This window comes from Monopterus albus, unplaced genomic scaffold, assembly GCF_001952655.1.
Source record: "Monopterus albus unplaced genomic scaffold, M_albus_1.0 scaffold78.1, whole genome shotgun sequence".
NCBI classification, from domain to species: domain Eukaryota; kingdom Metazoa; phylum Chordata; class Actinopteri; order Synbranchiformes; family Synbranchidae; genus Monopterus; species Monopterus albus.
In genome coordinates, this window is record NW_018127958.1 from 295,674 (window position 1) to 308,869 (window position 13,196).

General features: G+C 39.7%; 1 protein-coding gene across 1 annotated transcript in view; it reads left to right on the plus strand.

Moving 5' to 3' along the window:
* ctnnd2a (catenin (cadherin-associated protein), delta 2a) overlaps positions 1–13,196 on the plus strand; it is a 228,182-nt gene that overhangs the window by 183,903 nt on the left and 31,083 nt on the right. The window contains exons 12-15 of the mRNA XM_020606459.1: positions 999–1,116; positions 3,413–3,595; positions 6,126–6,299; positions 8,918–9,068. Coding sequence (XP_020462115.1) covers positions 999–1,116; positions 3,413–3,595; positions 6,126–6,299; positions 8,918–9,068 — 626 coding nt within the window. The remainder of the gene's footprint in view (positions 1–998; positions 1,117–3,412; positions 3,596–6,125; positions 6,300–8,917; positions 9,069–13,196) is intronic.

Sequence of the window (13,196 nt, forward strand, 5' to 3'; positions counted from 1 at the left end):
TCCATTATACACAGAAACATTTCTTGTTTTTGTATTTTGATGAATGCTACAGTATGTTTGAGCAGCAAATTGACTCGGGGAATTTACAAAGCTGTCTTTGGAAAATTAGCTTCCAGAACTTCCAGGAAAAAAAGCTGGCTGTGAGACTGCCTGTGTTTTGTCTTTATAGCACCATGGAAATGCAATGCACAGTATACTGCACAAGTCAAAATGATATCTTGTATACAGTATAAGGTATTTGTAAACGTTATGTCTCAAAGCATTTGGGTGCATATAAAGTAATTAATTATGCACGTTCATATATTTATGTATATGTTAGAGTGAAATTGTTGGGTGCTTGCATGGTTTTTGTCGTATGCTGTCCTTAGTATACACTGAGTTCGCGTAACGTGGATGTATAAAGGAAACACAACATTCAGTCTAGTCCATGCTACACACCTCAGTCTCATATCTATTTTATTGACACAGGCAAATGAGTCAGTGTCTGGTACTGAGTGTATCTGTGTCACAGACAGCTCTGTGTTGAAACCCAAACAAATCCAACCCAACACCACCCACCTATATCCAGTTTAATTAAGATGCAATTATTCATTATTTGCATGTATCACATTGGCAAAGCTGCTATTTATAAACGGAACAATATTATCACATTATCAAAGTAGCGTTGGTGAGTGTTGGCTGTCGGACTAAAGTGTTGTTGTTTTTTTTACCTCTCTCTTTTTTCTGGACTCAAGTCAAGTGCTTTAAATTGAAGTGAGCCTTCAGGGCATAGATTGAAATGTATCCAGAATTTTAATGTTCCCTTTTCAATTGTTTAGTTGAGGGATAGCTGCCAGGTTCTCCCTCTCTCCTTACCAGCTCTCCTTTTTCTTTCATCTGTCTTCCTGTCTTATCTTCTTTCCTCTTTCCTTCCCCATTTGTTTTCTCTTTCTATTTGGCAAGCACACATACACACACACACACAAATACACACTCACTAGTATATTTGTGGGTTGCAGGAATGTAAGCTCTGCGGGCGAGGAGGCACGACGAAGGATGAGGGAGTGTGATGGCATGACAGACGCTCTGCTTTATGTCATCCAGACCTCTCTGGGCAGCAGTGAGATCGACAGCAAGGTGTGTGTAACTCTGGGTATTTTAGCATGTTTTTATGTAATCTGTAATTCTTTTATTATTTGTCTTTCCATCTCTATCCACTTGTATAAAAATTACACTGGGAAAGATGGTCAGTTCCACCATAAATGTGAATTTTCAAACTAAATCAGGACGCCAGGCTGCAAGTGAGAAAGTGTCTCATTTTGTGTCTTGTTAAGAAACAAACTGGCAAAATCTTTTGGTGCACAGGAGGTGACAATAAAACAACAACTGAACCTCGTGTCGCTGCCAACAGTCACACAGAAGAGGAATTTTACATTTCAGGGAGCATTTAGTCCATCAGCATGTTTTGTTTGGGGCAAATTAAAACTGATATTCAATGTGTAACAGCACTTTTAACTGCCAATTGAGCTCTGCCGTGACTCAAAGATGAGTGGGTTTATGTTCACTTTGTGGTTTTCTGTATGAAGACATGTTCATGTTGGTGTAGAGCGTATGTGTGTTATAATGGTATTTGTGGGACAGTCAATGCTACATAAATAGTTTTGTGGATGGCTGACTTCTCAAGGTCTCCCTGTCTCCCACTTTCTAAATGCCCATCCTTAATCACCCTTTAGTACCCCCCCACCAAGTCTCAGTGCAGTCACCAGAGGAGGCAAGTAGTCACTGTTGTGGTAGCGATGCACATTAGCCATGTGCTCATTTTGGATTCTGTATGCCTTCTCTTCTTCTGTTTTTCTCCCCGCTTGCTTAGCCTAGACTATCTCCTCTGCTCAGCTGGCTGTTAAACTGGCAGACTGACCTAATGTTTAAAAAGATTTAGCATCAGTCTCCCAAGGCAAGACACCAGAAAGAAGCACAGGCTGAGGTTGTCCAAGTTATACCACCTCATGTGCCCATAAACACAATCAGTTCTGTCTCCATTAGTGCTCTCACATAACTTCTCCTCACATCACTCTCTGTATTCTTTAGGTGTTTTGATCATCTCAGCTTTCTGCCTCATAGAAATGCACAAGATCAGTTTTATGGCCAACTATTCCATTGATCACAATCTACAGTTTGGTGCTGTGTTGTAAAAAGCTGCACTGATATGAGTATTTAAAGACATTTGCTTAGGTTTCCTGCTAGGTTATATCACACAGTTAAGAGCCAATTAACTTAACAGATACAGCAGTTTAAAATAATAAGACCTAATAGACCACACATAATTTTATATACAATACCAGTATAGGTTTGACATTTAATAGATTATATGACAGTGATCTTTAATAGCTTGGATTCATTGCTGTTGCTATTACAGGGAGTAGTTTACATTAAGTCCTTTAATGCATGTATAAGATGCTATGGATAAGCATTGCCGGTGCAATGTGGAATACACTAGAATTGGCTGTGATCTTTTATTTGTTTGTCTTACTTTTACAGATGTAAGGTTGCTGTTTTGTGACGGCCCCTAACCTCCTGGGCACAAACAATAGCAAGCAATGATTTATAAACCAAGATATTTTCTTTTAATTCCCCAAAACATGTAGCCTGAAAGATATGCGTACTAAAATAAATGTGAAATAATAAATTGAAAAGCAAAATGCCACAGTAAACTGTAAATAAAATACAACTTCACCTACACCATTCGATAAGAGCATGTGAACAGAATTTCAGAAATGACTGCAACTCAGTGGAGTGAGACGTTGTGTCTTGCATCTCTTGAAGCTGTTCATTTACACTACTTTGTTAGTTTTTTGTAACCCAGTGGTCAGACAGTAAGAAGACTGCACAACTTACACAAACATGCAAGTACACACACTTAGTGAAAGTTCAGATATAACAATAGACAACGTGCACGGTAAGAATTGGTTTGCTCTCATTTAGACACACACGTTTGCTTGCTGGTGAGTTTGCCTCTAAGCTGGGTGTTAAATGAGGTGTGTGGCAATATATTAGGCTTGTCATTTTTCCTCATTTATCTGAGGTTTTTTTTCTGATCTCATTTCAGAGACGTGTGTTATCTATAAAATGAACTTTTTTCTTTTGTTTTTTCTCTCTGTCTCTGTCTCTCACTCCAACTTGTCTGGCTTGTGGGCGGGGATGGAAGGCCATTATTGTAAAAGTGTGAGAGTGGGTGTTTTTTATTAGCATGCTTTGACTTGAAGTTTGTGCTGTGTTTTCAAAGTGAGATGCTTTATTGAGTGCCATGAACCACAAATCTCTAATCTCAGCTTTCTCACTGTATTCATTTATATCTCATTTTTTCAGCTCATCTTCCTTGGCTCCACCTTCTCTTCCTCCTACTTCACTTCATCTCTTGTCTCTCTGTCTCCAGACTGTAGAGAACTGTGTTTGCATCCTGAGAAACCTGTCATACCGCTTGGCTGCTGAGACATCTCACACGCAGCAGGGAGGGTTGGAGGAGCTGGATGGCCTGCTTTGTGATGCCAACGGCCGCGATGGTGAGAGCTCTGGCTGCTGGGGCAAGAAGAAGAAGAAAAAGAAGGGAGCAGACCAGGTAAGAAAGGCGATGATGAGGCAAGAACACAGCAGACAGGAGATCTTTTTGAAAGACCAGAATGAAGCTTCATGTTGGCACCTCAAGGCTTCTTTAGTGCTTCTTGCCACTGATGCCTGAACTTGATAGTGATTCACTGGATGGATGAACACTTTTGCCATTTTTAACATTTTTCTTTTACTTGTGCATATACATCATCATTCTCAGTTTTTTCTGCTCTCTGTCCACTATGCTTCTCTTTCATGCTTTTTTAGGTTGTCAAAAGGTAGAGGTAGACTGTGGTGGCGGTTCATTCTTTCATGAAGTCAGGGTTTTACAATCCTTAACTATGCGGATGCAGGGTATGAAAGAATTCTGTACAGTAGCTTCAGTAAAATGTCTTTTTGTAAACTTCATTGTATTAAAGATTTTTCAAATAAAAACTGTTTTTGTCCTATCTACACACTTTAATTTAAGACTTTGCAGAAGCTGCTTTAGCATTAATTAGAAGTTTGAGTCTTCTTGGGTAAGTGTCTACAAGCTTTTCACACGTGGATTTGGGCAGTTTATCCCATTTTTCCTGGCAGATCCTCTCAAGCTCCATCAGATTGGACAGGAAGCATCTGTGAACTGCCATGTTCAGGTCTCTCTAGATGTTTTATGGAGTTTATGTCTGTGCTTTGGCTGGGCTATTCAAGGACAATCTGCAATTTGTCTTGAAGCCACTCCAGTGTTGTCTTGGCTGTATGCTACAGGTCATTGTTGTGCTGAAAGGGGAACCTTCGCCCCAGTCTCAGGCCACTGCTCTGTGTAGCAGATTTTCGTCAAGAATGTTTCTGTATTTGGTTGCATTCATCCTTCCATAAATTTTGACAAGACTTCATGTCCCTGCTGCTGAGAAGCTGCCCCATAACACGGTGCTGCCCCCACCATACTTCACCTTAGGGATAGTATTAGCAGGTGATCAGCAGTGCCTAGTGTTCACCAAACATAGTTATTGCAGTTCTGCCTATAAAGTTGGCCAGAGAATGTTTTCCTCGTGATCTCAAGCCATCTGACAAACTCCAAGCAGGCTGCCAACTTAATAAAATATTCAGAATGTAATGGAGTCCAGCTACTTTATGAAGCAGTATTATTTGTTAGAAAGTTTCAAATAAGACTTTCGGGATGCATATGAAATGTTTCCCATGAAGCAAACACATTTGAAGATGTTCAATATATTTGATCTTTAGAACAATTTAGATGCTAAACTTTAGATGCAAACAATTTAAATGCAGTGAACATTATGCGATATATTTAATATGTAGGATGCCTCTAGGCAGAAGAAATTTCTCTACTGAGAAAGAGTTGATGCCTCTGGTATCATCAAACTATAAGAAGGCTTTGATTTTATAATCAGAGAATCTATGTATAGATAATAACCTGTACACACACTATATAGTGCTTCTCTCGAGACACACACTAGCCTAGTTTACCTTAAGACAAGTGAGGAAGAGGAGAAACAATAGAGCGAAACCAAGAAGGTGGATTGGAAAGACGAAAACTGCGACGTTTAGAGAGAAAGCTGGAAATAGAACAACAAAAGAGGGAGTGAAGGATAAATAGGGACAGAGGCAAGAATGAAAGAGTGATAACTCAAGAGAGAGGAAGAAAAAGAATCAACAGGAGACTAAAGTGGGACAAGATATAAATGACAAGCAGCAGAGAAGAAAGAAAAGAAATATAAATAAAAGAGGAAAGAAGAATAGTTGTGGGTTCCAGGCCATGTGAAAGAGGTGTAGGCATGTCACTTTACAAAGAGGTTCAAACATCAAGGGACTCCATTATAGTGAAAGAGAGGAAAGGGGGGACTAGGGGTGTGGAGCTTTTCTATTATGGCAAACATTCTCTCATAGTCACTCTTTTCACTTGCATCTTTTTTATTAATATCTTTTGTCCTTTCACACCTCTCCCCTTCATCACCATTTTCTTCTATGTGGCAGATTGAAAGGGAGTGATATACTTGGTGTCTCTTTGACATTTTAATAGGTCAGGGTGTATAGGATGAAGAAGTAATTTGACTACAGACATGCATGCAATTATGCCAGTATAATGCATGCACTTAGACACATGAGAATGTACAGTATACTCAACCACAGATCTTTCTTTCATGAATATTGCAGGTATAGACTCGAACCGAATGCCAAGAGAAATTGGAAAGAGCAGGGAAACTGAAGGAACAGTGTTATCTGCTCCTTCAGAAATCACTGATGTGTTAAGAATAACTGAACGCTCCCTCAACATCTTATTTTAGCTGACCTCCAGTGGTTTAAATTTTCACTTTGCTGCAGTAATGTACACGTGTACTCCAGGACCCTGTGAGATCACAGTGGCAAATGAAACTGCTTTTTATACTTGTGTTAAGTTATATCTTAGGCAAAGTACAACACTTTAATGAAACGGAAAATATGCCACTGCTCAAAAAGCATTTACAGTGTTTGCTCAACTATCTATTCATAAATGAAAGTTAACATAGAGAAATCTGTCCCAATCTGTTTCCTCTCTCTCACAGTGGGATGGGTTGGGCCCCTTTCCGGATACGACGGAGCCCCCCAAAGGGGTTCAGATGCTATGGCATCCCACCATCGTCAAGCCCTACCTCACCCTGCTGTCTGAATGCTCAAATCCTGACACCCTGGAGGGAGCCGCGGGGGCTCTGCAGAACCTGGCTGCAGGCAGCTGGAAGGTGCCTAGATTTAAAATGTTTCCCAAACAACTTAGCTTCTTATTTCTTCAGTTTGAACTTGAAGTTATACCCAAGTATCATAGGACTTCAGGAGTATAATTATTAGAGTGTATCCTGCTGCTCTTGTAGTCATTGTACTTGAGTAGAATGACAGGTAGACAGTGAAAGCTGCAAAGGTAAATATGCATTTAGACACATTCTTACATTGTTAGATTTTTATTATTGTGTCATGCATCTTTTAATGCAAGACACTGGTGCAACAGAAACAGCCACATCCTGCCCTCCAATTTATAAAAGACTAAAGACAAAAAAGACCACACATTTAGACAAATGATTTTCCAGTTTGAAAACTCCAGCAGTATACATCCATTCCATCTTTACTTCATCTATGCACCAGAATGTAATCATTGCCTGTATATTTCATTTATTATTTAGATTCTTATAGCAGGAACAGTACCGGGAAATGCAATTCATTCTCCATTTCTCCCAGTTCACACAGCTCACACAATCTGTTGTAGATATATACAGTGTACAGTATATAGGGAAATTAGCTCTGTTATGCATATAGGAATATTATGTATAGAACTAATTTAACCATTTGTCCACTGTCTTAGTAACATGTGTGCAATCTTCCTGGTGGCCTACCAAAAAGAGTTGCTTATAAACAGTTAATCAAATTGAGTATATATGAGGATATGAATGCAAACAAGCCAAGGCTATAACAAAACTTGGAATGGATATGGGGTGTGGATGGCAGAACTGGCCATTACTAGGGAGCAGTGGTTAACTGTGGCGTTTACTTGGGAGTTTGGATAGCACAAATCTTAATTAAGTGCTGAGTTTAGCAAAGTGAAGGAGAGAAGTAGTGGGGTTGGCCTGGAGATGTGTTCAGTCCGCTGGAGGTCAGCTGGGCTGCTGAGTGCAGATGGATGGTGGTAAGATGAGTAGGCCTGCTGTAGTCAGGTCAGGGAGCAAGAGATGGAGGATGAAAGGAGTCTTGAGCTCCTGGCCTGAACTTTTAGAATGCTCATGTTTTACTTCCTCCATCTGCAACGAATCCATCAGCTGGAATAATGTTCTACACTATGTGCTTACTATACTATTCTGCCGACTTTGAAATATTTTGAGCACAATGCCATATTTTTAAGTGTTCTATAGTACACATTATAGTTCAGTAACAATGTAATTACGGTAATAAGGTAAAGACGCCAAGCCTGAACACATGAGGGAGTTGAGCCAGGGTTTAACAGCAGTCGACTGATGGGAGCAGCTGGATGGTAATGATGTTTGAAAACTATGGTGGTATGTGGTCAGGACAGCTTTATCCTTGAAAGAGATGTACTGTATATAAAAGGTAGAACATGTGAGCGTGTAACCTTGGAAATAACTTAAAATCGTAACACCAAAACATCACGGATTCCTGGTTGTTCTGGAAATAATCTATGTGGGAATGTTAACAAAAATGTTTATGTAGTTACAAAATGATGTGAAAATGCTATGTAAGTTTTACTGTATATGGAAAGGGATTGAGAAATACATCCCTCTCGACCACAGTGTGTGGCCTCACGTGTGTGTGCGCTCCCTTAGTTGTGCCTCCTCTTAGTAAGCTCTATCTCATGGGTCTAGTAATACCACTGATACATTCTGCTTGCTAAGCTCCAGTCTAAGACATATGATCATTTTCTCCAAGGGTGAATTCTTTCCTAAAATGATTATATGAACAATAGTTTGCCCGTTTTGGCCTCCAAGAAAAAACAATAACCTTTAACCTTAACATAGCTCTGCCTGAAGAGTTTAATTATCCTTTTTACCAAAGCCTTCAGCTTTATACTCCATTCTTGGGCGTTGTTCAGCACCACCCCTGTCTGCAACAGCTGACCCACAAGGCAGTGGTACTTGAGCCGTTTACGGTCAAGTGGTCCGTTTAAGTACTGTAGTGAGGGAGATAGCATGGTCTCCAAGCTCAAAACTCTTCTTTCTACTCGTATAATTCTCCATTTTACACTGTATCTTTTGGGAATTAGTGCGATGCCTCAATAGCTCTCATACTGTCCCTGAATAAAACATCTCCCATTCAACCTTGGTCATTATGATTCATCTGTCTCTTACTTACCACAGTCGGTTTAGTCACAGTTGATCTCCAATTAGATAAAAGAAATGAGTCAGCATAGTGACAACTGAAAAAGTAGAAGAAAGAGCCTGCATGTACTGAAAATCAGATTTAACCACCTACAGTATGGTGTTACTAACATGCGATGAGGATAGTCTTGCAGAAATGAAATTGCTGTCTTAAATAAATACTTTGCATCCCTATGATTACATTCAAGCTGTAGAATGTTAGCACAGAAGTTAGGAATTATTTGTTAGTTTATTTATGTGTTGTCCCAAAACACCTACAGTATCCCTGTTATTAAGACCATTGCTAACACAAATGCACCATGGGAATCCCTTTTTTCTATTATTTCATAGATTTAATTTTAGCTTGTTTAAATTATATTTGTGTTTGGCCTTACTTTAATTTCAAATCCTGAGTGTAGGGCCTTAACTGTAAATATACCCCTCCTTCTGTGGACAGTTTTTGGCCTTTAACTACCTTTCCCCTGCTTACTTCCTGTCAGTGGTCAGTGTACATCCGAGCTGCTGTCCGTAAGGAGAAAGGCCTTCCCATCCTGGTGGAGTTACTGAGGATAGATAACGACAAGGTGGTGTGTGCCGTGGCCACTGCTCTCAGAAATATGGCCCTGGACATTAGGAACAAGGAACTCATTGGTGAGTACTGATGTAAATTTTTCCAAGAGATGATATTAGTTGGTGAAACAGTCTGCCACTAGTATTTTAATTTCTGCCACCTCACATCCATTTAGACAATGGTACACATGTTCACATACAGTCTCTGTTGTTTGACTTTTAAAAAATATCTTACTGTATTTTCTTGTAGCTTTTCTACTATAGTTTGCTCCTGTCATGTTGTTCTCAATTAAAGTATACAAGTCAAGAGCTTTTGTTCAAGTGATATAAAATGAGCACGTAGTCTGTTGTACCAATGATGAGGTGATTTAACACTAATTCCAGCCTGCAGTAACATCTGGCTTTAGTGTGTTAGCTCAGCCAGCTTGTTCCATGTTAGCCAGGTGGAGAACGTGTGTTTCATAGAAACAAAGGCAAAACCAAGACACTGATATAATTACTTGCAAATTCACTAGAAAAAATCCATTCAAATGTGTTTGGCATTTTCATTTGAATACGCACATGCTTGATTTATTGAGTTGCACAATAACATGGTTCTTCACTAGCCACTTGATTAATTTGTCTCCTAATGCACATTCCTTTGCTTGTTGATATGTACAAACACATTGAGAGCTGCCGTACCGGAGTCCAAGTCCTTATTCTGATTCTGATTCTGATTTATCTTCTTGATTTTAGATTAATTTTATATGAGCTGAAATTGTTGGAGTTTAGACTGGCAAACAGTATTCAGCAAGAGAAGCTGGAAACAGTACTGGGGTGCAGGCTGTTGATTCTCGGTGGATTTGTCTTCACTGGCAACCTTCTCAGGATTGCTTTTGTTCAATATTAAAAATGATTATCACTTACTGCAACTAATAAGACTGATGCTAAGCTGTTTCTCTTTAGCTAAATGACTGGTTCTGTTCTCAGCCTCTCAGACTGTTAAGATTGCCAAATGGTAAATGAGAGAAAAAGACAGTCAGGCACAGTGAAACAGAAAGAAAGTCTCAGAGATGCAGAGAGAGGGGAGGATAAAATCAGAGGGATCAGTCAGGGTTGAGCCTTTGCTCTTGGCAAGGTTTGAGATGATATGTGTCGACAGAAAAGGGGCAGAGGCCAGGCACTTCTTTGATGAGCCCCATCTGGCCCATGTTTGCAAGCTTTATTCACCACAGTGACTCTCACCTGTGAGTCAAACACCTTTTTCCTTACACCATGCACTTCTGCAAAACAACTGTTTAAACTGAAGTGACTTCACAGAGCAGTTGGTGGGTCTTTGGAAGATCAAAGTTCTACCTAATTACAATATCATTTTGCATGCCTAATCTAGAGAAAATTGCTTCTTTCTGAAAAGCAGAAAACAGATATTTGTCTCATCTTATGGTGTGTCATAAGCTGTTAGTGCCACTATGTTTGGCAACATCATCATGGGTGAATGGTAGCTTGCATGAGAGTTTAGCAGACTGAGCAGAGTTGAGAGTCAGGTCTTGCACTCAGCCATAGTGTCAAAAGCACTCTTTGGTTGGATGGCAGTGAGACAAGCAAGATGGAAGGAGCAAGAGAGGCACAAGGCTATAGACGGCTAGAAGAAAAGAACAAAGGGGCTAGGGAGCCTGAGTACAGAGGGTAGAAGCTGAAACCAAACAGAAAAAGAAAAGAGAGCAGTGACGCCTCAAGACCTAAGTGTACATGCTTATATTCCAATCCCTCAATGATGTGATGGAGCCACAATGATATATGGGAGGCAGTGTCGGTTCTTGAGTCCCCAGTGCTCGAGTGCAAGTCAAGTTACAGTCATTAAAGAATAGTCGGAGTCGAAGGGCAGCATGGTGGTGCGATGGTTAGCACTGTTGCCTCACAGTAAGAAGGTTCTGGGTTTGCGACCTTTCTGTGCAGAGTTTTCATGTTCTCCCCATGCTTGCGTGGGTTCTCTCCAGGTACTCCGGCTTCCTCCCACTCTCCAAAGACATGCGGCTTAGGTTGATTGGTGTCTCTACATTGCCCGTAGGAGTGAATGTGTGTGTGTGCGTGTGTGTGTGGTTGTTTGTCTGCGTGTTGGCCCTGCGATAGACCGGCGACCTGTCCAGGGTGTACCCTGCCTTTCACCCGACACCGGCTGGGATTTGCTCCAGCCCCCCGCGACTAAGCGGTATAGACAAGGAGAGAGAGTCAGAGTCAAATCCCTGTTACCTGAGTTAGTCATCAAGGTCTAACTAAACACAATCCACACAGCTCTGAGTCAACTTACTGTGTGTGTGATACAGTAGCCAAACAAATACGCTCATTAGTGTGTGCTCACACACTACCTAGAAGTGAACTGTGAATTTTTTTTGAGTGTACGCTTCAATGGAAGTGTGCCAGATACAGCATGGTGTTGCAGAACAGGTTTAAATAACAATAACTTATTAAAAAAACAAATAAATGCAGGAGTCCTTCTCTCCAACTTAAGAGTCCAAATGCAGTCAGTGCTCAAGTCCAAGTCGAGTCTGAGTCATGGGCTTGAGTACAACAACACTGCACTGTGAATCTTACTTCCCATATGTCAGTGTTTGTCTCTCTCTCGGTTTCACCTCCTTGATAGTGTTTGATTTGCATGAGGTACCATTTGCCTGTATAGCAATAAATGAGTCTCATTCACTGCTATGCTGTCTATCACTGCAATTGTTCCCCATTTTTACTTACACATAGTAATTTGACACACATGAATAGGGAACAGCACTTGCATGCTAAAAAAGCACTGTATTTTTTCCCAAATAGGCCAGTAATTTACTACATACTCCTATAAACACATGTTGTGCTTGCTACCAAATCAAAACCAAAGTTATTGTTTAATGAAAAAGTTATTTGTGCAAAAAATTGTGTTTAAGCCATTTAATGAATTAATTTAATGTTTGCTATGTACAGTCACTTACTCCAACTGCTAAATCTAATTGTGTTTCTGGATTCTGCAGTAAGGGTTTAATTTAAGTTCCACACAGTCTTAATATGAAGCCCGTCGTATGAAATATGTGATGAATATATAAACTCAGCGGCCATTTCTTGCACCTGTACAGTTGTTTGTAATTCACTGCAACACTTTTGCCTTAACACCTGTGTTTATGAAGCTAAATGTGTTTCAGTTTTTGGTGAAATTGTCATAAATGTATACATTCAATTATACTGTATGTTTATTATTGAGGTCATAGATAAAACTGGTGTTGTACTGGACTACATTATATTTAGAGGTGTTCCTAACATTCTGACCCTCTCATGTATGTAGCTGGGGAGGACATCCTAAATACCAGATTTACTGCCAGTGTGTTTGGACTCCAGAGACACCTCTGAATATAATTTTATCCAGTATAACATCACAATTCTACAGGTGTACCTGATAAAGTGGCCGCTGAGTGTAGGTTGGCATATATGTTGGATGTGAAACTGTCAATAGAAAATTTTTTGGAAAAAAAATTGAGTTTAACATTCAATCCTAACAGGCATATTGTTTTTTTTTTTGTCAACCTACACATTCTTTATTAGGAAATCAAATCATAAATTATGCTAATAATTGCTATTCATATTCATGATATGAACATACATCCAAGAAGAATCAAATGTTTTAGCTTGACACAGGCTCTGTTATAAGACATCCTAAATACCAGATTTACTGCCAGTGTGTTTGGACTCCAGTAACTGACCTGCAACATTAAACAATTCTTTCCACGGTTTACTTGAAAGACTCCCCTTTTTATGTTGGGGGGGTGCACACCCAAATTTGGTTACGTTGCTCTCATGTGGTTCCTCTGTTCTATTTGAGCCACATCAAATGAAAACACTTTCAGAGTACTGGTAACACACTTTGTTAATGGCTGTATAAAACACCCCACACAACTCAAACTCAGTGATAGCATTGTTGATCACTTATTCTGATATTTGATTTGATTTGATTTGATTTATTCTTTCAAGCATGTAAAGACAGTTGATATGTCAACAAACATAATTTTACACATATCCAACAAATGCTAATCCAATATCAGTTTGCTTATACCTAGAACATGCTTGAATGGAGTAGGAAGAAGTTAGACTTATCCAGTCCTACCCCATGACATCATCTTACCATCATTGGTTTGCAAGCAGTATCTCTACATAAATAATTCTCTTCTACACCACACAAGTAATATACTAAAAAATTAT